The following is a 26,604-nucleotide window of genomic DNA, read 5'->3' as shown; positions in this document are numbered from 1 at the left end:
GAACCTTGCCAAATGATTAATTCATGACTACTTTCTGTTATGATCTGTATTATCAAACATTTGCCATCTTCTTTTTCCTTGTTTTAGGTACCAGCAGACAGGTGTTAGGTGGCTTTGGGAATTGCACTGCCAGCAGGCAGGAGGAATTCTGGGAGATGAGATGGGATTGGGCAAGACCATTCAGATAATTGCCTTCTTGGCAGGTCTGAGCTACAGCAATATGAGGACTCGTGGTTCAAATTACAGGCAAGTGCTTCTCTGCAGACTGTCAGTCTGTGGAGCTCAATTAATATTTCATCAGATGTATTACTGGTGGAGGAGGGTCCTGTGAATTATTAATGACATTTCAATTACAATATTCCTTTAATTCTTTTAGTGGGGGACATCAAAGGAAAAATTTTACGAGACAATGGAGCTGTAGGGCAGGAAAAATTAAACATGTAACACTTTTAATGAATTCCAGGCATTGATGCTTCATTTTGCAGATGAGCCACGCTAGATATTTTGGGTCAATACAGTGTCTAAGGTTACCTTCCACAAATGGATTGTTTACAAACTCAATTACATTAATATCAATAGTTTACACAATATGGAATTTTAAATTAGATGTAATACCTTTAGTTCCATTTATTAAATTTTACATTAAAATATTTGTTCTGGCAAGCCACCAGGTAAATGTTTTACAGGAAGTAGCAAGCTGATTTGCAATGAAATTTAGAGTTTCTGATGGGCAGCGAATTACCCGTGCCAAAAATAAAAATAAAACCAGTAACTTATACGGAGGAATTTCCATCTGCTTTTGGTTTTTTGTTGCTGCTGCTTTTCAAAACATATGCTAGTGTGACTGGCCTTTTCTTATGAGATATTTTATGGTTTTTTGTTACTGAACAATGCTTTAAAATTTCCTCTTCATAGATGGAATTACTGGCAAGATACTTGTTTGTGTCCTCGGATTTGCAAATGCACACATGAATAGTACATGATTTTTCTACTTGTGTTGGCCTGTTTACCTGAAGTAAACGTGAAATTTAGCAACTATCATAGTACTGTACTAAACAAAAATAATTACCTTTATCAAGAGGTATGTTTGCATTATGTTCAGCTTGTACATGAATTGTAAAATAATGCTTTAAAGAGAAAATATTCTTGTTTTTTTTCTGGTTGCTTTCTACTATAGCCTTAAAATAAAAAAAAAAAAAACAAAAAAACAAAACCATTGTCCTTCACGCGTGTCAGTTGATTTACTTTAATATGGCTGCCTGGTTAAGAATGCTACTGTGCAAATTATTTTATTTTCCCTACCCCACTTGGGAGATTGAGATGATGGAAATCCTTCAGGTGCATCTCTTGACTTGTTATATAGTGCAAAACTACAGTAAGACTTTGGCCAAAATCAATTTGCCCACCCAAGTTGTAGTGTTCATTCTGCATATAAGATAATGTGTTGAGTTTCATGTTTTGGCTGGTGCATGTCATTGAGTCCATCTCAATAGTAATTCTGTGGGAGAAAGCACGGTTTAATGTATTGGTGAAGCTTGCTCTCATCTTGCTTATGTGCTGTAAGGCAGATAGTCTAAACAACTTCATCTTCCATGGTGTCAAGTATTTTCCTCCCCTGGGCTGAGAAAGCAGTAATGCTGGTAACCAGCAGAAAAAGTGTAGTCTAATAGGGAGGACACTTCCTGGGCAACCTCACTGTGAAGTCAGCACTGAGAGGGGACAAAATTGTGTTGTCAGCACTGTCAGAATCTTCCAGCCTAGCTTGGGTCTCCTTACCTTAGTGTGTAACTAAAACCTTTCACTACACACTTGCCTTCATTTATTTGAGACATCAGATGAGAAACTGACAGAAAGTTTATACACTGGTTATTTACTGTGCTCTTCAGGATACTGAGACATAAACATAAACAGCTCAATCTCTACTCTGAGTGGCAGAGATTAATTTCCATGGTGCTTAGGTAAATAAAAATCCATTGCTCCAGAAAAAGTGTGTTGCTCTTGCTGCCCTGTTCTCTTATTTTCACTATGGTTTAGTTATTGTTTCATCTTGAAAACATGATTTGCCAGTCCTTGGCAACATTCAGTTATAATGAAACATATTTTCCTGTGTTAATTTTTTGAGTGTTTAAAGATTGTAAATATAGTGTGAATACAGTTTCCTTTTTCTTGGAAGTAAGTAGCGAGAACCTGTGTGCAAGTCTAATTGCATCCAGTTAAATAACAACAAATAAAGAGTACTTGTGAATTTGGTCTTTATAAAACAGAAAAAACAGAAGAAGAAAGGGATTTGGATATATTGACCATATATGATATTAACCATAAGCTATTAGTACAATGCAGCTCTGAGAAAGGGACAGAATGACAATATAAAAAAAGGGACAATATGACAATGTATCTGGAGTAAGAACAGGGCAGTATTATTATCTTGGTGCAAGGCTCTAAGTTTGGTTTTGAATGTTTTAAGTTCACCTTTTTTCCAGGAAAGCAAATGGGCAGCAGAGCAAATCTCACAGTGTTGCAGTGATTAGGAGAATGAAGGATGCCTCCTAAGTGTAGCAAGCAGAAGTATATGATTTGTTTAGTTTTGTGAAACAGCTCAGACTGGAAGCTAGATGACTCTTTTATATAAATAAATAAAAGCTCTCGAGAGAATAATAAAATGTTGGCTAGTGGAAAGTGTTTAGAGTCAGACTAGACACAGAAGAGTTTTCACACAGCCAAGTAGAGGAGTGGAGTTTCTGAAAATTGATCCAAGGAGGTGTGAACTCTTTGTGTAAGCTGAGGGGGGGAAAGAAATCTGGATAAACCTAATGTGTGAGGTTGTGTTATACAGACCAGGGGAATAAACAGATGTATTTTGTTACTACCAATGAAGAGTGAGTAACTAGTACATTCTGGGAAAGTTGGCTTTTTTGCTGTAGGTATTTTTAAAAGCAGTACCAGTGATTTTTTTGATTCATAGCATAGTTGAAGCTATTTTTCATGTCTCCAAGTTCTTACTTCCCTTTGGATTGTAGGGATTTTTTTAATTAGACCATGTAAGGTTGTGCTATAGTATTTGTTCATAATAAGCAACATCCGAGTTGTTGTTCTGCATATGTATAAACATTTAATAAGGAATATTATTTCTTCATGTCAGCGGTTTCTGAAGACATTAGGAGGTTGGTTTTTTTAAAGCAGGGTGTTGCTGGTGTCTGAAAAATCCTTTGTTGCTATTGATATGTGATCTTGAATGTTAACTGTGATCTTTTGCATTGTTTATTTATTATCACTTGGATAGTACATAGACAGAGATCAGTGTATGAAACTGAAGCTATTGCCTTTGTTTGCAAAGTTGTTTTGTTCCATTTTCAAAAGAGCAAATATAGTTGAAAAATAACTGCTTCCACTACTTAATATATCTCTTACAAGATTGTTGGTATTTATTTGTGGCAGTAGTACTTTTTATTTGGCTGGTGTGCAAGGGATTTTTCCCTTCTTAGCCTTAAGAGCAGGTTACCTTATATGTCTTTAATATACAGACCACTTTTGTAATTGTCAGAAATAGTAATATAATAACAAATAAGAAACTTGTGAGACAGTTTGAGCCAAGCTCAGATCTCAACTTCCATGGATGATACAGTCTGCCACTTTAGAGTCCTTGTCTTATCCATAAACTGTGGTGATGAGAATACAGTATATTACCAACATGAAGCAGAACACCTGTGTGTAAGTCCATTTGTGAGACTCTAGCTACACATTCTGTATAATAGAAGTAATAAAATAATTGCTTGTTAATGATTTCTTTTCGCTTATAGAAACAGCAGTCACTAAAACTTGATTTGTAATATCACAGGAGGAAGTTCCCTTATGCCTTATTGTTTGGAGCTTTTCTATTCCTGTTTAGCTTGATAGATGTATCCATTTAACTGTTCAGTGAGTAGATTCTTTTAACAGTACCCTCTTCATCTTCCTTTGAAAAGCAGACTTGAAGGAAAACAAATTGCCAATTAATTTCCATAGTTCTCATATTCCACTTAAACCATAAAGTATGTCTTTTTAATATGTGTATATTCTAATGAGCCACTTAATACAGATTATTTGATTCACATTAAGGGTTTTTTTCCTTGAATACTCTTATTTTAGGTACCAGGGATTGGGTCCAACAGTGATTGTTTGTCCAGCTACTGTGTTGCATCAGTGGGTAAAAGAATTCCACACTTGGTGGCCTCCATTTAGAGTTGCTGTGCTCCATGAAACTGGTTCTTATACAAAGAGTAAGGTAATGATTGACATTCATTTTATAGTTCCTGAGGCTTTTTTTTTTTTTTTTTTTTTTTTTTTGGGCACTAGCAGAAAAAATATCCCCTGTTGCTTAATGCTTCTGTGTGGGAAAGAGCTTGTGCCCTTTCTCTGAATGTATTAAAAGAACAAAAAGTTCATTGTCTTGTGTGGATTTGGTAGTAAACTGGACTAAAAGGGGGATGACATGGAATACATGTATATTATGATGGAGACTCCCCCGAACAAATTAAACATAGTAACAGGTTTCTCACTTGAGTTTTTCTTGTGCTGTAGTCCATGCTAGGAGTTTGTTACCAGAGTGCTTGTACACCAGATAAATGCTTGTAGCACTTGTGCATTCTCTTCTTGCATTTCTTTGCATCACTGTGTCATTGATCTGATGTTTACTGTGTTCTGCATGCATGGGCAATTTCTCTTCAGTTGGTTGCTGTCAGTTGGTATCACTTAGTCTCATTTTCATAATGACATAGTTACTTTATTAGTTTTCATTGTTTCAAGCAGTGCCCTTTCTGTCTTTCAGTTTTCTTTGTCAGTCTCTTCATATGCATGTTCTTAGTCTGTTTCTTAAGTTGGAAAGCCTGATTTGTCTAAAGTTTCTGACTTTGTTACCTTGTAGGAACAAAACAAGGAATACTTAGATTTTTATTTTCCCCTAGCCATATGCTTCAGATGTTTAAATGGATTTTCAGGATTCAGCAAAGCATTTTTAAATTTCTCTTTAAATATTTAGTGAATTTCTTGTAATAACATTAAGATTACATGGTGCTTAATTGCACTTGATTAAACATATTCTAGAGTAATTGATGCAGTTACAGTACATGGCAAAAAAGGAGTAGCACAATCTAATGTGCTAATAGCTTCCTGTTGTTCAATTAACTTGGTGTGTTTTCAAGCCCTAAAAGTCTGTTGACCTCAATAACATGGTCGCACGTCTTCCTAAATTAAATCATGGATGCTTATTTTGGGCTGTTTCTTAATTAATGGATTTGACAGTCTCACTCAAATGTGTAGGAATAGAAAGGTTTTCAAGATTTCACCTTCCCGTTGTCGTCCTTCAAATGCATATTCAACAACTTAAAATTAAAGATATATGCACTTCCAAGCAGATTTAGAGAACTGAGCCTAACGCCTCATCTTCTAAGAGCTGCAAAAGTGCTTTAAACAAGTGTCATTGCTGATAAGGTCTTAATTTCATGCACATGTTTTTCCTAGATGCCTCTTAATCAGAGAAGAGCAAGCTAAAGTAAGGCAAAAAATCCAAGTTTCCTGTTCTCCTTTCCCTTATACCTGCAATAAGAGTTTGCTACTAATAAATTAGCATAGATAATACTTGTACACTGAAAATATATCACATAAAATACAGGGCAGGTGATTTACTCCTGCCTGGGATTTCTTTTCAATACTGTGAATACTTTGGTTCTGATCTTAGAACAATTCCATCTGCTGATAATCTATGGCATTGCAGAAGACCACTTTTGCATATTTTTTTTGCATATCATGCAGGGACCATTCTGCCCTTAAACTCTGGCATAAGACATGAAAGAATAAGTAAGTTAAATAAATAAATATAAAAATAGAGGTTATACTGCAAAAGTTCTTTGAGAATAATTTTACTTAGCCAAAAGCCAACTCCCTGCTCAGCTGCAGTCTCAGTGTTGCACAGGCCTATTTGGAATTAATTGAGAATTCCAGGATTCACCTGTTCTATTTGTGTATCACAGTTTATCACAAAGTAAATGAGAAGAGTTTTGTGCTGGACAGCTCCAGGAGAGGACTGGGGAGCTGAACTTTATCAGCTTTGGAGCGAGAAAGGTTTTTTCAGCTTCTGAAGAGGCTACAATTTTCTGAAAGTGGAGGAACATTATTGTCCTACAGACTAACTGGACATCAGATAGTGAAAATCTTAATGGATTTTGAGAACTACCTTATCTGTAGTGGTTGGCCAGCAGGTTGTGGTAAAACCCAGTATTGCAGCATGTTCTCTACAGCTCTGTGATAGAGAGGTAGGTGATTTCTAAAGAACAAAGATTAATTGTCAAGTTATTGGATGAGAATTTTGGAGAAAAATGATTAAACAGTGACAGATGCCCCATAAGGCAAGACAGTATTTTGTAGCAGAAACAGACAACAGCTGAAGTTTCATTTGATAAAATTTGAATTGATGTTTTAGGTGAGATAGATGTATGTAATTTTTGCCATAACATTGTCAGGAATCCTGAAATATTAGCAAATACTAAATCTTTCAACATTGGTGAAATCCTACGCTTTTATGAACAGGCATTTTCTGGTGTACCTTCTAGGATACACAAGCATTGATGCAAAAGCCTGTCTCCCAGTGCTTCAGAGTTGCCCACAGAAGTATTTCACTTGACAGTGAAGAGTAGGGAAGACATCTGTTCTGATTGTTTCATCATAAATTGATTCTAGGCAATACTTCCCACATCTGTTCAATTAGTGACACTTCTTTAGTGTTACAAATGGACTTTGAGCAATGTGGTAAGTGAAAGACACTGATTTTTACCTTTTTACCCGTCTGTTTTGATATTTTTTGCAAACAGTTATAGGATTTTCATAATAATAGTGTGAAATAACAGCCTGAATTGTGAGCACCAGATTGGCTGCAAATCTGTCAGCCTGTTTCAGCTCAGTCATTGAGACATCTCACTGCTATCAAATTTGTGTAGTTTTTAGCATATGCTAGAGCTTCAAAAGAGAGACTACATTATTCCTTTTCTGAAATAACAATGGTAGAAAATTTTGACAGTAGAGGAGGTAAATTTCTTGGACTATGGCTAAAGGCCTTCAGCTATCGATAAGGGAAGGCAGATTGGTATTTTAGATGATGACAGGAAGACACAGTAGCAAATTGGAGGGATTTCCAAGACTTTTGAGCTTGTTTAAGGCATTCAGATGAAATTTAAAACTTGCTCTTTTTAAAAATAATTATTATTTGTGATTACAGAAGATTATTTAACTCTTCTATGATGATAAATGTGCTTAAGTTGGAGTAGTTGGAACCAGATTTAAGTCTTCCCCTGTGAAGTCAGCTTTCAGTTTGAACAAGGTACAGCATTTGTGGCTAAATGTCCTGTAGTGCTGTCTTAAGAGCTCCTAATATGGTTTACACTCAAATCTGGTCTGTAAACATCGAGTGCTCTGAGACTTCTAAGCATGAGAGAAGAAAAATAAGTAAATCTAGTGTATCACAAGTGCTTTTTATTTCTGGTATAGAATAGAATGTAAGGAGAAAAAGCTTTAATAATGTTGGATAAAAGCCTTCTGTGCAAAGAGGTTGTCCTGTTGTTTTAAAACTTCTGTTGGCACATGAGCATTTTTAAATCATAAAGGCAACATGAACTTTGGTTATTTTATCATGTGTGGAAGAAGTCTGTATTTTTTAAGTTCAAGGCTGAACTTTTCTTAATCTTTAGAACAGGTATCACTGAGGTTAAAAATTCCTTTTGATGTTAGTCACATGCCATTTGTGAATCTGTAACTTTGCATCCCCTTATTCTGGTCAAATGCAGTTCATGATGCTTGCAGCTGTAAAACCATCTATTTGAAGATGACTTTACACATGGAAAATTTTAGACCTTCTAGCCTCACAGTAGAGTACATAATCTACATATAGAGAAAATAAATTTCAGGAGGTTACATTTATAGGCATGATTGCATATGGAACCTGTATTTTAGCCAAAGGCTCTATTTCTGAGTTAAGGACCAAACTCAGATAAAATTAGTATCATGCTCCAAGAAGCAGCATTCTTGTTAAATATGTAATAAGTGCTTTAGCTCTTTTTATTGCAACTTCTACATTATTAAACATTATAATGTGTTCTTTTGAAGCCTCTTCATGGTGCCATTTAGGTTTTTTTGTTGGGGCAGGGAAATAATAAAGAGGTTTTATATGTTGAATTTATGGATCCTCAGACCTAATGGTTGGTTATGAGATGGTGATAAGCCTGCTGAAGAATGCACTTTTGATTCACAAATGATATATTGTTGGATAAGTGACTAGATACTATCTCTGACTTCACCCTTGCCTCAAAGGTTTAGTGAATTTTGTAGTTATCACTTGTCTATTTCTTCAAGTTCAGTCTTAACATGCACATTTATGTCTAAGAAAGTTACCATTTTAAATACATAAGACATGAGATTTCAGGTCCTCTTAAATATTTTTAAAAGACTATTAAAAAAAAAAAATATTACCCAGGTTTTTGCCTTCAGAAAAAAGCTTGTAGGTACATTGAGGTGCCAACAGGAAAAAAAATTGCTTAGAAATATGTCCCTAGAATAAATCATAAACCTTTTAGCCTTAAGAGATGATGCTTGCCAAAATTCATCCAATCTTTGTAAATCTCATGTGCTCCAGTGAAGACAAGACAACACCATCAACTGGACTCCCAAGGTTGGGAGAAAATACTGTCCCTGAATTGTAAAGGCCTGAAGTACTGTGCTGAACAAAATTCAAGTTCATAATTACTCAATCTACTCACATGTTCCTCTATTCATTAGCATTAGATAAAGGCTAGAGTGCAGAATTTCAAAATTAAGTAATTGCTTGTGTAATCTGGCATTAGCAGGATTTGTCTCTCTCAAGCACACTTTTTTAAATTTGGTGTAACAGTGCATGACCTGAAATATTTAATTGAAGTATTCATTGAAATATTTCATTTCCGGAAGAACTAAAATTTAGGCATGGCTTAATGTAACAAAACAAGAACTGTGGACTAAAGAATACATTGTAATATATCTTAAATTATTATATACCACACCCTCAAGAGTTTGTATCCAATATTAGATCTGTTACCATGTTTTAAAATATTTAGAATTATTCCAAGAGCTGCGCCTAAAGCGAAGGCTACCTTGAAAAAGTACCCAATGCAGTAAAATGAGACTTAGTGTTGTGGTGTGAGTTGATAAAATTGTGTTGTGCTATTTCTTCATTGTCAGCACAAATCCTTGTTTATTAAAAATTTAGCTTGAAGGAAACTTTAATTAATTACAGGTTCAGTAAATCCTGACTAGGATTCTGCCTTGGTGTGTTTACAATGAATGGCCTTCATGTGCCTGTGTTTCACTTCTGTTCTCTCTGCTACCTGACAGCGTGATTTATGGCTGTTGTTTTCTACCAGTCCACTGTTTGCCCTCTAGGAGGGATTGGTCTCTTGAGCCTCCATAATAACAGCAGCACTTTCACAAAACATCTTTTAATGACAAGAGTGTAGCATTCTGTAAGTCAGGCTAATTGCAGACATACCCTATTAATTGCAAAAATTAGGAGAGGTTACATATTTTACAAGCTTTTAATTTTAAATCACCCGAGATGATTTGTCTTAAGTGTTTGGGTAGAGATGTCTACAATATTCTATGACAGACCATTGCTGAGACTCGAGAAAAGTTGCAGACTATGGATAATGTACCAGGTAGAATTAAGCTTTGGATGTCTACACCTGCAGAGAAATCCTACTCTATCTGTAATACAAATTATTCTAAAGACTACATATTCTCTTGAGACTCGTGATAACATTAAATAATGTGTTGTGGTTTTATCAGGAGATGATAATCAGAAAGCAGATATTCTTGAACAGTTAAAATGAAAAGAGGTATTTGGAATCTTGGGGTGTGTGTAAGTAATTTTACAGTAAAAGATTATGAATATTGACACCGTCTGAGTTTTTGACATGGGTTTTTCCCTTTTGTTTTGTTATTTAATTGTTTTTTTGTGGGTTATTTTTTTTAATTAAAGGCACTTCTAGTAATAAAGGGATTGTCTTTCCTTTAGGAAATTTGGTGGCAGTTGTACTTTCTGTTTTTCCCTTATCATCATCTGCTATTAAGTCTTCTAGATTTATACATGGAGGATAAATGCAATAAAGATGAGTCCTGGACACTGTCAAAAGTGATATAGACTGTTCCTGCCCTACATAACTTGCAGCTATAAAGGCTAGTAAAAACTTGAGGGAAGGTTAAAGCTTACAAGAGAAGCACAAAATTTGAAGACTGATAGCAACTGTATTAATCCTATAATGAGAAAGATTAGACAGAATTTAGGATTAAACAAATAGATTTTTGTATTTGTTTCTCAGTATTTCACTTGTTTAATTTTCCTCTAACATTCATGATCTTCTTGCAGTACACAAAGCTGGGTCTATGAAATAAATGTAAGAGAACTTGAAGAAACCCATTACCTTTATCAAATCCAATGTTTATTTTTTCAGACATTGCCCTTAAAAAATCGAAAATAAAACACACTCTTTCCTTCTGACCAGGCTTTTGGTAAACTCTGATTTGCTATAACACAGTATTCAAGTGCTCAATTCTTTGACAGATGAGCTAAGAATTATATAATCAAAATCTTGCATGTACTTATTTTCTTTGCAAAGTAAATTGTAGATCTGCTTTTATAATACTTTTTATATGTATCTTGGACAGCAAATCTCTGTGTGTGTAGGTCTGAGGATTCTGTCTCACTGATATTGTGCACCTTTGTTTTTAGGTGAAACTAATTCATGAAATCGCTTCATGCCATGGAATTTTAATTACATCTTACTCGTACATTCGCCTGATGCAGGACAACATCCACACCTATGATTGGCATTATGTCATTCTGGATGAGGGTCACAAAATCCGAAATCCAAATGCTGCAGTCACACTTGCATGCAAGCAGGTACTTTATAAAAATAAATTTAAATGCTCTGGAGGGAGGTTCCAATATCTAATAGCCTATCATAAAAATATATGTTTGATCATTAATAAAGAATTAAAGCATAAAACACAATGGTTTGTATTTGACTTTTTAACTATTTAACATTTTTAATGAATTTACGTGGGTAAATTTGCATAAGTATGGTATATGGTAGAGGGAAAAAAATAAAAATTTCAAATTGTATAGTAATTTACCAATAGTGATAAATATCAGATTGCTGGTGTGAATTTTCTGCTAACAGTTTATGAACAGTGTATTGCAGAAATCTGGTTTTTTCATGAGTGTGAGGCCACATATTTTGACGTGAGAATTTATTGATGGTGAAGTTGAATATCCTCTGAGGCAGGAGGCAGGATACACCAGGAACCATGAAATAACTTTCTTTTGATTTTGTGGTTTTTATTAATAGTTCCGCACACCCCATCGAATCATCTTGTCTGGCTCCCCTATGCAAAATAACCTAAAGGAGCTCTGGTCCCTCTTTGACTTTATATTCCCAGGAAAATTGGGAACACTGCCTGTGTTCATGGAGCAGTTTTCTGTCCCGATAACCATGGGAGGATATTGCAATGCCTCTCCTGTCCAGGTAAATGCACCCAAAATATCATTTTGCTTGAAGGAAACTGTTCCAACCGTTCCTGTTGTTTCTAGTCTGACTTTTAAATATACTGAATACTGTATGTTCTAGATACTAACCAAAAAAAGAGTGGTATATGTGTATTACTACTGTTTGAGTAAAAAATCATTCAACTGAGACCATTCCATTTATACAGGAGTGCAGCTTATATACAAGGTTTTCCTGTCAAAAGCCCTAAAATTTAAGTCATTAGAAGTATTCTTTGAAATGCAAATAAACAAATTGGAGTGGGAGGTGACTGATCACACATTTTGATATATTTAAATAAAACCTTTCTGCTTGCTATCACGTTTTGGCAAATTATGCAGCAAGAGGAATCCTTAAATCCAGTCTGAAAACAGTTTTTATTTTAAAAAGCTAAATGAGGTGTTGGAAGTCTGGAAGTAGATAAACTAATTTTGAAAGCAAAAAATTACTTGGGAAATTATTTTGAATAGTTGTCTATTAGTCTTTGTAGTTGTGGTTCTCAGTATTGATGACAGCTTAAATATTTTTCTGTTTTTAACTAGATAGTAAATAAATTGTCTGCATCATAATCTGCAGACTGTTTCATATAAATGCTATTAAACTTGTATCCTTTTAACTACTGTTTGTAATGTTTTGCATGCATGCATTGCTGAAGTTTTATTTTCTTTTCAAGTTTAAGTACTTCTCTTGTATAAATATTAGTAATTTACTACATTGACCTTTCAGTTGCTTTTATATATCAATAATTGATTATATTGTTTGCTTTGCTTTAAGACAAATGAAGGTATTGTTAGCCATTATTAGAGTTAATACCCATCTCACACATCCATTACCTCTTATAGAACTATATGCTCTATTTAGAACCAGAGTGACCTTTAGTTTGTGTGATCATGGGGATTTCCTTGTACTGATTTTTTTTTTAAAGTCTCAGGTGACTACTAATCTTCACTTATTGTCTGGTAACCACCATTGCTGCAGGCTTCTTTTTTTGATTTTCAGTATCAGCACTTTTTTGTGAGGATCTTGGTTTTGTACAGATTTATACTCCTTTCTTTGGTTTCTAAATTAAATAATCTTACTTTTGGTCTCTTTTAAAGAGAAATCTGGGGTATCTGAAGAAACCTTACTTATTTAATTTTATTGTTGCTAACATGAATTCATTGCAACATGTAACTAGAGATCCATGTAAAATAAGCCAGCTAATTTTATTAGGATTTTCCTATTGCTAATTATGTAATTTTGCTAGTTGCTAAAATTATTATCAAGAATCAAAATACAATTTGTGCCTTTTCTTCCTTTTTTTCAGGTAAAAACTGCTTACAAATGTGCCTGCGTGTTACGGGATACCATAAACCCCTACTTGCTGCGAAGAATGAAAGCTGATGTAAAAATGAGCCTTTCACTTCCAGATAAAAATGAACAGGTTTGCTTATTTTCACTACTAGATCTGAGTCCTGTCCCTCCCCAAAACTCAGTCTTTCATAAAAATTTGGAAGTAATTTGTGCTAGAAGCAGATAAAATGCTGGTTTAACTAAAGGTAAGCTGCAGAGCTTTCAAGATTCATATTCTTTCACCATTGTACTGAGTATTAAATTACTGCTGTCTTGGCAGGGTCTGTATGAGCTCACTTATCTAAAAAGTAAAGGATAGATGAAGTATAGTCAGGGATACTAAATGCTGTCCCCTTAGGTCTCAAGTGCATTGAAATGAGTTGTCTGTCTGTTTCCTCTTGTACAGCAGGAAACAATTCAGCATTGTTTCCTGTCACAGAAAGATTAATTTAGCAAATGAATTAATAAAGCAAATAATAGAGAAATACTTGCTGGCAGTTGTTCATATTGCAAGCTGACTGGCCTACACATTATAATAAATTTTCAGAATATTAGCCTTGTGGTGTGACACTTGTTTGCTTTACTGCAAGATGGTATGTTTCTTTAGGAAACATTTTCATTTAAAAAAGGAGGTTTAAAGTATTAGTGAACTGAAATTCTTATAAATGCTCACTTGTAGTAATTATTAGCTTCTTCTTCAGGTTTCAGTGCTTCAGGCTTTCATGTTCTGTCCTGACTCCTTTCTTGTCTTCTTCCTCTAAAAGAGAAATGGATATGTTAGTCTTTGAAAGACAGTGATAAAATGTACATAGTAAAGTAGTAGACCATAATGTGCATATGCATTCTAATGATCTTTTTTTACCCAATTTGTAAAATTTCTATATACTATTTTTAATCTACTTTTTAATGTCTAGATATTTAAGAGTCTGTGTTCCTTAATCTAAAAAATGTGATCATAGACAGTTTAAATGAAATTGATTCCTGCTCTTGTCAGTCACAGGGCACTACGTCAGTTTGATTTAGAGCATAATGTTGGGCGCCTTTCAGGATGCAAGGAAGTGATTTTGTTCCATTTTAGCCCATCAGAGCACCTGAGAAATCATTATATTTCATGCTTAAGGTCTAAGGACAGGACAGATCATGTCTGCTAAACTTCTAAGAATTTGCAAGTTGTAAGGGATGTGACAGACCACAATGGAAAGAGTTTATAGTAAACATAGCTTTGAGAGAATGCTAACGTTACACGGTTACATTATTAAAACCAGAAAATGGCAGCACTTCCAAAACTAAAGCAATTTGAGGGGAAAGAGCTGCTGGGAAAGAGCACATAAAACCTCATGAAACTCATCGAAACGATCATGTTCATTCTCTAAAAATTATTTTTTTTAATTTCTAGTGATTTCTATGCAATGTCTTTTAACTTAAAATTTCAGTATGTCAAACATCTGTGAAGTTTCATTGTAGCACAGGTAAAATTCTGAAATTCACACAGGTTGGGTTTGAGTAGTTGATTTGTTTTGCAGGTCCTCTTTTGCCGTTTGACAGAGGAGCAGCGTCAAATCTATCAAGATTACATCAACTCTAAAGAAGTTTACCAGATTCTCAATGGAGACATGCAGGTGGGCATTAATAAGGATAGTGACAGGTAGGGTTTGATGGATAAAGTCATGGACTGGCATTTGCCTTCTTCTAGCTGGATTCTGAGCAGTAAGGGAAACAAACAGACTGATCTCTGTTCAGCTTTTGTAGTTGGTTTTTCTTCTCAGAAAAGTTAGATGAAATGTATTTAAGTTAGTGATCCATATGTAGTGGCATGACCAGATAAAAGTAGGAATGGAGTGAGTTTCACAATATGTTTGTGATCTTAGGAACAAATTGTGGCTTTTTGTATGACCTGTTGTAGGTAATGGTATGCATGCTTTCAACTAAATGCCCAAGTGAAGCAAAGGAAAAGTATAGTTAGTCCTGAGAGTACAGTTCAGGTGTGATAACTTTGTTATGCAACAGTTGATGATTTCACAGTATTAAGAGAAAGCAGAACAAATAGCAAACATCCTTATTACTGTCTTACTAGTCACTTCTCAACATCTTCTGCCTCCATCTCACAGTGTAAGTGTTGAAATTGCTGTGGCCAAGTGAAAGGCATAATTGGGGTACAGTTGCAGTTGCTGGCTGCTGCCTGTGTAGGATCTCCTATTCCCTGTGACTCCTGTGTTGCACACATCTGGTTCGTTTGACATTTTCATGCATGCAATGTCACTCTTCCATTTTAGCCCTTGTTTTTAGGAGGAGAGATATTATGTGTTGGCTGCAATGTGTAATTTACCACATTTTCTTGTCTTGTGAACTGTGAAATCCATTCTCCCTCATACCCAGTGGCTCCAGTCATTTGTATGGTCAGCATGGCCATATATATTGCAGTCCCATACGAAGAACACTTATTACTGTTTTGACTTTTTTAAATTTTCCAAATCTCACAAAGCTATACTGGGCAAGTTTTTTCAAGTGCATAGCCATTTTAGTTATCCCAGTGAAAATTACTTTAAGGTGCTTGTTCTTTTAGAGCTGGCTCATACAAGACTATCTGCAGAAAATTCTGAAAGATGTTACAGAATGGGTTATCATATTTACTAGTTATCTGAAAATTTTGAACAGTAAATTTCAATGCTTTTACTAGATATTCTGTGATGACAACAGCAAATCCCAGCCAAAAAACATTGTAAAAACAAACCATAAATTATGGGCAGGCTCATCTAGCTTGTAGTGCTAAATGCTGGAGGGATTCACTGTTTCAAGCTATTTATTTCAAGTTTCAAATTAAAAAATTAATTTCAAGCAATTCCTTTTTCAGAATATTCAGAAGTATAAAGGACACTTGTAATATTACTGAATGAATAACTATATAGAACCCTTCTAACATGGCATCAAAAGTGGTAATTTGAGTTTTGTATGTTTGTTCAAATATGTTAACTCATATATTCTTTGTTATCATGCATTCTGGTGGGTATACTGACTATCCTCAAGGTCTGTCTTAAGTTACCTGCTAATATGGTGGGAGTTGGAAGGAAAGCCATGATAATTTCAAGAAACAAATTGGTGGAATTTTTCCTTTTGAGTAAGAAAACTATGAGTTTACAGCTAGGGAGGTACTGGTTTTTATAAGTGTGGAAATTGTTGCAGAATTCCCTTAATACTGTCACCAGTATAAGCTCACAAGTACATAAAATTTCAATCATTTTCTCTTGTACTGATTTTTCCTAAAAGTTTCCCTTAAACAAGTATTAGCATCAAAAGATTATTAAAAACACACATTTATGGTGAGTGGATTAATCTATTGCTGTTTATTTTTCTTGTCCACAACCCATATAGATACAAGTATTTGTCATGAAAATAGAAATATTTTTCTCTTGTATTCTTTAGATTCTCTTAGGACTATCAACTTTGAGAAAGATTTGCAATCACCCTGACTTCGTTGCTGATAGTCCCAGAATTTTGAAGAGTGTGCCTGATGCTGAAGTGGAGGATCCAAATCAGTTTGGATATTGGAAACGTTCTGGGAAAATGATAGTGGTAGAATCCTTGCTGAAAATATGGCACAAGCAAGGTCACAGAGTGCTGTTTTTTACTCAATCAAGACAGGTAAGATGAGCTAATTGCTTTTAGTTTTAGCTATTACTATTACTTAAAACGTGCGTGAGTTCCAAAAAACTTGTAAGTAGAACCACCTTTTGTAGTGTCTTTCTCATAACATTGTGGCAGTGGCCCAGTTTCAGTGTGCTGGGTCCAAGCTGTATCAGCTGTGCCCATGTGCTACCAGGCTGTTCCTGCTGGGTAGTTGCAGGGTTGGTCAGTTTGCATGCTCTGTGTAGTGCCTGTGCATGGCGGATCCTCAGAATCACTCCCTTCAGGACAGTGGCACAGGCAGTGACCTTCATTTGCTTTCCCTATGTTCTCACAGTTTTGTCTTCCTTCTGTGGATTTCCTTGGGATGCTGCAGTCAGTCTGTTTAATGTCTTAAAGCTGTGGCCCTGGGCTTTCCAAACCAAGCACAAATATTCCACTGCATTCAGCTATGAAATAATTTTTTCCCCGTTGACATCAGTTGGTTTTCTGTCATTTAAGAAAGTTTCAAGTTTTTCATTATCATCATTTTTTGATTGGCACTGCAGTTAGTACCAGAAATTCATATAGGTTCATCACACAGATGCTCAGTCTTCACGTCTGGATTTCATTAAATCTTTTCCATGCCCACAGATGATGCAGATACTTGAAGTCTTTGTGAGATACAGAAACTATTCCTACCTCAGGATGGATGGCACCACAGCAGTAGCTTCCAGACAGCCTCTTGTAACAAAATACAATGAGGTGAGATGTTCCATCCCACATATGAATACATATTAATGAGTATGATTGAGTTCTTCCATTTCTTTTTGTTCTGTTTGTAAATATAGTACTTCAGGTTGAAGGCACAAAACTGGGAAGTTCAGTGAAATGAAACTCCTGTCTCTGAGAGAGAGGGGAAAAAGTAATCTCTTATTTCACACTGAAATTGGGTTTTCTGTTAAGGAAAGAAACAATTTTGAGAAGGGGGAAAAGCAGTTTTATTGGATAACAGTAAATGAAATTTAGATCAGACTACATTTATTTTTCAAAAGGAATACTAGATGAACAAGGAAATGTATTCCTTCTCTTGGTGTCCTTTGCATATAATGCTGATAAAATGATCCAGGAAATAATTGCATTTTAATGTTACATTTTGGTAATTCTTGCTCTAGTAAAGTCTCTCTTGTATCACAGGACAAATCCATATTTCTTTTTCTTCTAACAACTCGTGTTGGTGGCATTGGAGTTAACTTGGTCGGTGCTGACCGGGTTATTATTTATGATCCTGACTGGAATCCCAGTGTAGACACACAGGTGAGCTTGATTTATTACATTCCATTTACCAGCTAAGTTGAAATTAAACTGAAGATGAAATGACACTTATCTCCTCAAACAGTGTTAAAGCACTATGTTGCTCTTTCCTAAGTTGCTGTTCCCAGCAATGATCACTTAGGGTGCAACTCCACATTATGATTAGGTTTGTGGCAAAGCCAATTTAAGTGGTTCCCACCACATCCCCTATATGCTGTTATACCTTACCACTCTTCAGTTTTGTTGATTCATGTAGTCAGTTACAGTGCAGTCAAACAAACAGTTCTAATGGCCTGTGTTTTTAAAATAAATAAACCAGATGTTTCTGAAGGGAAAGTACAACTGTGCAAGCTCTTGGACAGGCAGGACTGTTGGTGGTGACAGTGCAGGGTGAGGAAAGGAGAACAGATGCTGCTCAAATTGGCTTTCTCACTAGATAATGATATGTAGCTGTGACCTCAGAGAACTGCTCTAAGCTTTTAGAAGTTGTTCACTGTCTCATGATGTGATAAGACTCTGATTTATCAAATCAAGTAGCAGTTATATGGTGCACACAGGTTTGAGAGGAAAAAGCTTTTTCATAGAAATCCTATGTAGCCCTGAGATCTACAAGAGTCTGACTTAGAGTGGTTGGATCAAGATGTTTGTAGGGAAGATTTGAGTTAAGTTAAAGAAGAAAAGTTCAAAGGAAAGGTGTGTATTAAAGCTCTGTTGTGAAATTTCCTTCTGGAATAAGTCTATATAAAATACATATTCTAGATTAAAGTTCCAATTTTAACATATCTCTTGATAATTTTTGCATAGATTTCTTGGTACAATTGGAGACTTTCTAGATCTTTTTCCTTTCCTGCTGAGTTAGTTATCTTATGCTCTGGAAGTACCACTTCTTTAAGTATTTGTTAAATGTCCAAACTAAGTTTGGAAGACTGTTGCCATTAACTCTCTGTCAGACACGTTTGAGAGGCTCATGTGTGGTAACCAAACCTTTTGTGTTCCAGGCTCGGGAGCGTGCTTGGAGAATAGGCCAAAAGAAAGAGGTGACTGTGTATAGGCTGCTCACTGCAGGTACTATTGAGGAGAAGATATACCACAGGTCAGTCAGAATGATTTTTTGGATACAGCTGCATGCTCAGGAAAATGTTTGTAGCAAATCCAAGGTGGTGTAACAGTGACACACCTGTGCATGTGCACACATTGCTTGTAATCCCCAACCTTGGTCATGATGGGCACATTATGGAAAACTTTTAAAGGTTTCTTCTGAGAAATGGAGAACCTTTTTCTCCCACTAGACTCCCAGCTGTACTGCTCCATCCCCAGCTGCAAGTCCCATGTGCTAAGTGTACCTTACCACTCTGTTCCAGCAGCTGTGTTCAGCACATCCGGAATTCACTGTAAAACAGAGTATGAGGCACAGGCATAAAACAGTGAGCACCTTATTCAGAACATGAGACTCAACAAGTCTGAAATGCAGATTCAAATCATCAAGTTCTTTATATTCTCCTTGGGATGTATCAAGATGTATGTGGTACATATATCTATTTACTATTGTGGAAACCCAGTTTGATTTTATTCCCAATTCATTCCAAAGTGAGAGAATTAAATCCCAATAACTACCAGTCATATTCATGTTATTTATTCCAAAATGTAGCTAAAGCCTTTAAAGTGTTTGTATTTCAAAATCAATGAAATCTTTTTGGTTTGCTTTCCCATTCAGCTTTCTCGGTAGTTAGCTTCACTCACATGAATTCCAGATGATTGTACATGGGAATCCTATGTGTAGACTTCACTCTTCAGAACTGAAATACCCTCTTGAAAAATTTAGATGAACAAAAAGCTCTAAATAATGAAATGCCCATGCTTACTGGATGCCTTTTTTTAGTATGTTTTGCCACATGGACACAAAGCATCTGATGTTTGGTTTGTGTCCCTCTGCACACTTCTGCTTGAACAACACTGACTGCATCAAGGAATCAGACTGTTAACCATCAGAACAGCCATCAGAAATTCATTTCTTTCCAAAATAGTACAGTGGACCTTGAACTTTAAGAAGTTGTCTTTTCTGTTTTCCTGTGTTTTCTTGCCTGCAAATGAAAACTTAGCTTTTGACCACTGGGTTTAAAAATAGTTTCCCTGATTAATGTCAGTTCAGCCAAAAGTGTGATAAAAACTGTTTGAGAGAACTGATTTCCAGTTTCATTTAGGGATGTATTTTTTCTACAGAACAAAACAGCTTTTGCTCTAGACACTATGTAGTACAAATGTAGCACAGAAGCAGTTTTACCAATACTAGAAGATTTCTTGCAGTTTTGTTCTCCTACAGATTTGTTCCTTTTGGCTCACTTAAGTGGGCTATTTTCTTCTCAGCCACAAGTCTGATTCCACTTTTCAGTGGTTGTCCAGTCATCACCATCAGACTGAGCTACTCTGCTGCTTTTGATTCCTCCAATCAACTGAACCCATACAATGTTGTCATTTTAACAAGCTCTTGTTTTTCTTTCAGGAGCTTTCTGGTTGTTTTATTGTTACATATGCAAGCTTTTCAATTTTAATGGACAAAAAATTTCTAGCTATGAAGTTATTTATTGCTTAGTTAAGGGATGCCTTATAGGACATCTCAGGATGGTGGTTACCTGTTGTGTTACGAGGTTGTTGCAAAATACTAAATCCCTGTGTTTAACAATTTACTTGGTTGTTTGAAAGTTGCTAACTCAAGATGGTGTTTTGGAAGCTAACATCATCTTCCCACTGCTTAATTGTTCTGCAGGGTAATTTTTGTGCTTATAGTTTTCTGTTTAAGTACTGTACTCAGTACTTAAACATAGCTAGACATTGTTTCATGCACAAAATACTTCTTTTTTCTTTTTTAGACAAATCTTCAAACAGTTTTTAACAAATAGAGTGCTGAAAGACCCTAAGCAGAATCGCTTCTTCAAATCCAATGACCTTTATGAACTATTTACTCTGAACAGCCCAGATGTGTCTCAGGGGACAGAAACAAGTGCAATTTTTGCAGGTACGTGTTTTTTTTTCTATTTGTTCGGAAGAAAAAGGTATCTTAATTTTTAATTAAATGAATATTAATTTCCTTCATCCCTCAGGTACTGGTTCAGATGTTCAAGTCCCAAAGCCACCTGATAAACGTGATATCCATATTGCAGAAAACAGCTCACACAAGAAGATCAAGTCCTCCAATTCCTATTCCACCACACACATGAAAGATTCTTCTTCTAAAGCAATAGAGACAAATGAGGAAACCAAGGGAAATTTGGAAGCCTTTGACCAAAATAGCTATGCAAAAGATAATGCACAAGCTGCTACTGATACAAATTCACTCAATGAAAGCAAGGAGGAATGCTTGGAAGGTGATGACAAAAGCATGTCCCAGTCGATGCCATGCAGTGCAGGGTCTTCAGAGAATGCCACATGCCTGACTGCCATGGTGGCTGGTGAAGGACATGGAGCAGCTCCTGCGGATGCCAGGACAGATATTAGCCCTGCTTCTGATGCAACTGGCTCTTGGGAAAAGAAGGATGCTAAAACTGAAGATGGGCAATTTGATAATAATCATTCCAAGTGTATCTCAAAAACAAAACATAAGGTGGATATGCTGTCACATGAGAGCCACAAAGATAAGTCTAAGAAGAAACATCACAAAGATGCCAAATTTGAAGGAAAGCGTATTCCTCATCTAGTGAAGCAAAAGCAATACAGAAGGGAGAACAGTGAAGAGCAAGACTCAAAGAAAAATGATGACTATGTCTTGCAGAAACTTTTCAAAAAATCAGGTAACAGTTGTTGTTTGGCTGCTGACTAAAACCTATGCAAATGAGGGAAAGGGCAGATCTGTTACTCTGATGGTTAGAGCTACAATAGAAAACATGTTTATTATCCTCATTTTAGTGGAACTTAAAATGTTCATTTAAATTTAATTCCAGTTACAAATTTGCTAGTTACCTTGGCACAAACTGTTCAGAGAGATCCGCATTTCTGGATATAGAAGTACATGCGGTGTTTCTCCTGGATATTTCCAGGATGTAATCAACCTTCATTTACACAAGGGTTTCACTTCTGTCTGTCCTGTCCATAACAATGGAAATGATCAATTTGCCCACATAATTGCCAGGTCTGTTGTGAGTAATGACCTCATCAGCACACCAGAAGTGATTTGCTGTCAGATTGATTACTTAACTGATAAAGAAGGGGGTTCTCTCATTAGAAATTACTATACTGATGTGCTTAATATAATCACCCTGAAGAAGGAAAAATGCCATTGTAGCATTCACTTAAAAAGTGAGTGTTTGATTTTCGCATAAATTGAGATACGTCCTCCCTCACCTTTTGTATTCTCTGGTTTTAGGGGTACACAGTGTTATGAAGCATGATGCCATTATGGACGCTTCCAATGCAGATCATGTGCTGGAGGAAGCAGAGGCAAGCAGAGTGGCCCAGGATGCCTTGAGAGCTCTAAGACTCTCTCGTCAGCAGTGTTTAGGAGCTGCTTCTGGTGTGCCAACCTGGACAGGCACAAGCGGTCTTTCAGGTGCACCATCAGGAATAAAGTGAGTTCAGTTCTCACTCTGCTTTCCCAAAATCAGAGGAGTTGCTGAGGATGTTAAAGATTTACATTTTTTGTCTTGGTATTTGCAGTAACATGCATCAAAGTCATGTGCATATTTTATATTTAGTATAGACATGAAAGCATATTACAAACGTAGGTAGTCCATTCTCAAGTACAAAGAAAGCATTATTGCTGCACAGTAGAAGAGAGCTCAGCAGAGGGCTCTTGAGAACCCTAAAACACAAACCCCTCTGTCTTTAAAAAAGCTATCCTAGTCATTTTGAGATGGATGTTTCATGTAGTTAATTCTTTCATGGGTTTTTAGGAGTCGGTTTGGTCAAAAAAGAAACTCCATGCTGCTTTCTTCACATTCCACTTGTGCATCACCTGCAAAGAAGCACAAGGTAAGAAACACAAGCTAACATTTCTGTTTTAATAGCTGATATGTGTGCAGTGTTACATCTGACTTACACTGTGGATGTAGCATACACATTTGTCATGTGCTTATGTAGAATTCTAGAATTTTTAATTACCTGTGAACTTGATATTTTTTTTTATGAAGTCTAGTTAGATACAGCAGTCATAAATCGCACCATGGTTTGCTTATCTGTCTTAAGACCAGCAATGCTTTTTTTTCGCTTCCTAAGTTCTGAAGTTGAGACCAGAATACATCACCTTTTCATTATATATTTCAGATGACCAAGTTCTGAGTGGTAGTGTTTGTTATTTAACTCTAAACAACAGGCAGATTTTGTTTAATAGGTTGTGGGTCTCAAAATGCAGCTTTCTCCATAATTTGTATGTTTATTTGCAGGATGGAGATACAATAAAGAAACAAAATATAAAGAAGTGTAGTTCCAGTGAGCACTTCAATGGAAAATCTGGAGAATCGTCATCCAGTGCTCTGGACTCTTCATCTTTATTAGCTCGCATGAGGGCAAGGAACCACCTTGTTTTACCCCAGCAGACAAGGAGTGAGGGTGATGAGAATCATCAGCCAGCCCCAGCCCCCGCCCCGGTGCAGGGCTCCACGGAGTACGATGAGCTGCTGGTGGATCTGCGGAACTTCCTGGCGTTCCAGGCCCGCGTGGACGGCGAGGCCAGCACTCGGGAGCTGCTGCAGCAGTTCGAGTCCAAGCTGCCTGCAGAGCACTCGTGTGTCTTCAGAGAGCTGCTGCGCAACATCTGCACCTTCCACCGCAGCCCCAGCGGGGAAGGGGTCTGGAGGCTAAAGCCGGAGTTCCGGTGACCCCTGACCTGTGAAGGCCCCTCTTGTGTCCAGCTGACCACCATTCTCCTCTCAAAGGAGGAACACTGTGTGACTTTGGAAGCATTTTGTATTCCTGATTTAATTAATGCCTTGAACAGTCAGTGGTACAGGGCTTGTTGCAGGCTTAAAGCTAACTTAATTTCTGATTTATACTATTTATATTAAAGTGCCATCTACCTCATAGATGAAACAATACAAAATATCAGCACCTTTTCTTAAAAAGAAATCTTAATATAAATGGGATGAAGAACGCATACTGACCTTTTATTATAGTAAGAACCATGGATGTTGCCATGGGTTGTAAGACTTTGATTTCTGTGAAATTCCAGAAAACTTAATTCCTTGATTTTCTGTTTATTACTTGAATGGTCATAGGGCGCATAGTGTGCCATTAAAAAAAGAAAAAACAAGGGGTGGGGGGAGATGACAGCAGTTAGCATGAGAGATTCACTTGTATTGACAAGTGCATCAGAATCATTTTACGTAACTTTCATCAGTAGTGAGAATTTTGTTGTAATGTTTAACTGACTTGGGAAATAATTCTAATGCCATGGAGGTTTAATTACAAAAATGAAAAGCATGGCAGGTTACTGAGTTAACTGACAATTGATAATTATGGAAAACTTACAAAATTCCAGGACACCAATTAACACCATAATCAGCAATCCAGTTACAGTCCCATACACACTGACAAGTGCTTGCTGTACAGTATTTCTTGAAACTGAGGTAACAATAACTGTTATGTTTGTCACAGGTTGGGGACTTGAAATCTCATTAAATGTTTCACTGTGATTTATGGCCAGTTACGTCCTAGCACTTAAAATTTTATACCTGAACATAGACTGGGTGTTAGCTGCTGAGAGGGAGAAGGGTGTCACTGTATTTTACTCACCATTTTGGGTGTAGTTGGAGCATATATAGAGATTACATGTCATTTATCTTCTATATGTTGGGAAAACTTACAGTTTCCTGACAGTTGGGTAAGTTCTAATGCCAGTTATTTGTAGCAAATCCAAGTACAGCATTGGGTCTGTCTTCAGGGTACTCGTGGAAATTTTAAGGTGGAAAATGTGGGCAGTTTGAGAAGAAAACCACATTGTTGCAGCAACATTAAATTACTGTATGGCTTAAACTAGGAGTAGTTAAATATGCCTAATGTCCTTCCTATCCCTAATCTATGGAAAGCTGAGCTACTTTTAGCTTTTTTTGTTCACTGTGAAATTATCTTGTTTACTTTAGGTAGAAGTAAAAATATTCAAGGATGAATGGTGAAGCAAAAATACAAACTTTCTCTTTGTAAAAAAAACACCTTTAAGAGACTTCCAATGGCTTTTCTTCTTGTTTTTGCTCAGTGGTAAGGGGTCTGTAGAGATTTGCAAGAAGTGATGTTTCTTGGCTTTTCAGAAGCTGGAATTGGACAGGGCAGACAATTCAAGAATGTTTGTTTTTCTACTAGCATTTGAAGATGGAACTTCTCCTAACATCTCTTTCTCTTATTCCATTTATATTCACTTACATTCCCTCTTTCCAAAAAAAAGTGAAACAAGGAACTTGGGCTGCAACTGCTGTTGATATGACTTGAAATGGATCAGAAAAAGAGTAAAAACAAACCAATTTTTCTGTCTTCTTCAAAGCTGTAGAGAATTTGAATTGGTTTGTGTGTCATGTCTCCATGCATCTCTGCCTATCCCAGCAAGAAACCAGGAATTCAGCAGTCAGCAGAGCTGCTGTTGTCACCTTATCTGTTAGTTTTGGTGTCCTGTTTTATTTATGCTCCCAATTTTAAAGACATAGTTCCTGTATAATAAGGAGAGTTTGCAGCTTCTTGATCTGTTAATGTAAATAGATTTGCATGTACTTTTTGTAAATTCTTGGCTTTTATGAACTTATTAAAAAAGGAAAAACAAAAGTGTGTTCTAGAAGTCATTGGGCACTGGGGAGAGTGGGCAGGGATGCATCTTCTCCTGTATGCTGTGCATTGACCAAATGATTCATATTATCTTTAATTATAATTCAGTTATTCATACAGTTTAAAATAATGCATCCTAACTAGCCTTTTTCCAATACTTGCATTTGTTGAAAATCTTTAAGGACTAAATTAGTACTAATGTAATACTCAAAAAACATTTGTAAGTAGTTAATCTCAAAAGTATATGAGATTAAATAGCATATGATATTTATAGGTAAAAATTTTTCTAGAATATAATACAGATACTATACATTTTAATGTAGAAGAATTATTTCAGAAAAATTCTACTTTATTCCATAAATATCTGATTTTTGTTTGTTTAGCTTTAGCCCTTTGTAAAGTGAATTCCTTTCACATCTTCACAGAATGTCTGAAGCAGTTCCTTACTAGCAGTGTTGCATAGTCAAACAAATTTTGTATTTTAGCTGTCTCAGTTTCCCAATACTTAATGCTGTAGTTGGTAGTTGCTACTTTATTTGTGCATGATTCCAAAACCCACTCATTCCAAAACCTCTTTTCTTATTTTTTATTTTCTTACCTCAATAAAAAATGAGGTTAAAGAAAATTCAAAATACAGATGTTAATTTAGGAATCAAGCTCAGAAAAAAATACTAAACCTTATTAAGGAAAGATGTCAACATAGAACAGTGATTATAAACAAATTCAAAACAGCATACCACAGGGAACTACATAAATTTCTTCCCTGTAAAGATGCTAAAAGCTGGGCACCATGCTCCTGTGGGATGTGACCTACCATCCACACAGCCGAGCAGACAAATGCACTTGAATAAAAATCTAGAAAGCTGAATAGCAGAAACTTTGGTTGCTCTGTTCACAATTGTGTGAACTGTGTACACTGCTTAGGTAAAACATGCTGAATTGATACTTTAACAGCAGAAGCTAAAACATCATAATAGTTCCTTCTGGTTTCAAACCATATTTGTAAAGAGGGAGGTGAAAAAAC

The 26,604-nt window shown here is 36.1% G+C and overlaps 1 protein-coding gene across 4 annotated transcripts in view; it reads left to right on the top strand.

Annotated features, from left to right (window-relative positions):
- ERCC6 (ERCC excision repair 6, chromatin remodeling factor) overlaps positions 1-25,193 on the top strand; it is a 44,243-nt gene extending 19,050 nt beyond the window's left edge. For all 4 annotated transcript variants that reach the window (XM_056495134.1, XM_056495135.1, XM_056495136.1 and 1 more), the window contains 15 exons: positions 88-246; positions 4,126-4,261; positions 10,784-10,954; positions 11,403-11,579; positions 12,904-13,020; positions 14,453-14,548; positions 16,350-16,568; positions 17,184-17,294; positions 17,727-17,846; positions 18,842-18,936; positions 20,711-20,856; positions 20,942-21,628; positions 22,201-22,402; positions 22,727-22,805; positions 23,216-25,193. In XM_056495134.1, the coding sequence (XP_056351109.1) occupies positions 88-246; positions 4,126-4,261; positions 10,784-10,954; positions 11,403-11,579; positions 12,904-13,020; positions 14,453-14,548; positions 16,350-16,568; positions 17,184-17,294; positions 17,727-17,846; positions 18,842-18,936; positions 20,711-20,856; positions 20,942-21,628; positions 22,201-22,402; positions 22,727-22,805; positions 23,216-23,650 (2,950 nt within the window). In that variant the 3' untranslated portion in view covers positions 23,651-25,193. The remainder of the gene's footprint in view (positions 1-87; positions 247-4,125; positions 4,262-10,783; positions 10,955-11,402; positions 11,580-12,903; positions 13,021-14,452; positions 14,549-16,349; positions 16,569-17,183; positions 17,295-17,726; positions 17,847-18,841; positions 18,937-20,710; positions 20,857-20,941; positions 21,629-22,200; positions 22,403-22,726; positions 22,806-23,215) is intronic.
- The last annotated feature ends 1,411 nt before the right edge of the window (positions 25,194-26,604 follow it).

The sequence above is a fragment of the Oenanthe melanoleuca genome, chromosome 6, assembly GCF_029582105.1.
Source record: "Oenanthe melanoleuca isolate GR-GAL-2019-014 chromosome 6, OMel1.0, whole genome shotgun sequence".
NCBI lineage: Eukaryota > Metazoa > Chordata > Aves > Passeriformes > Muscicapidae > Oenanthe > Oenanthe melanoleuca.
The sequence above is the reverse complement of the archived record's forward strand: the minus strand, read 5'-3'. Positions and strand labels throughout refer to the sequence as shown.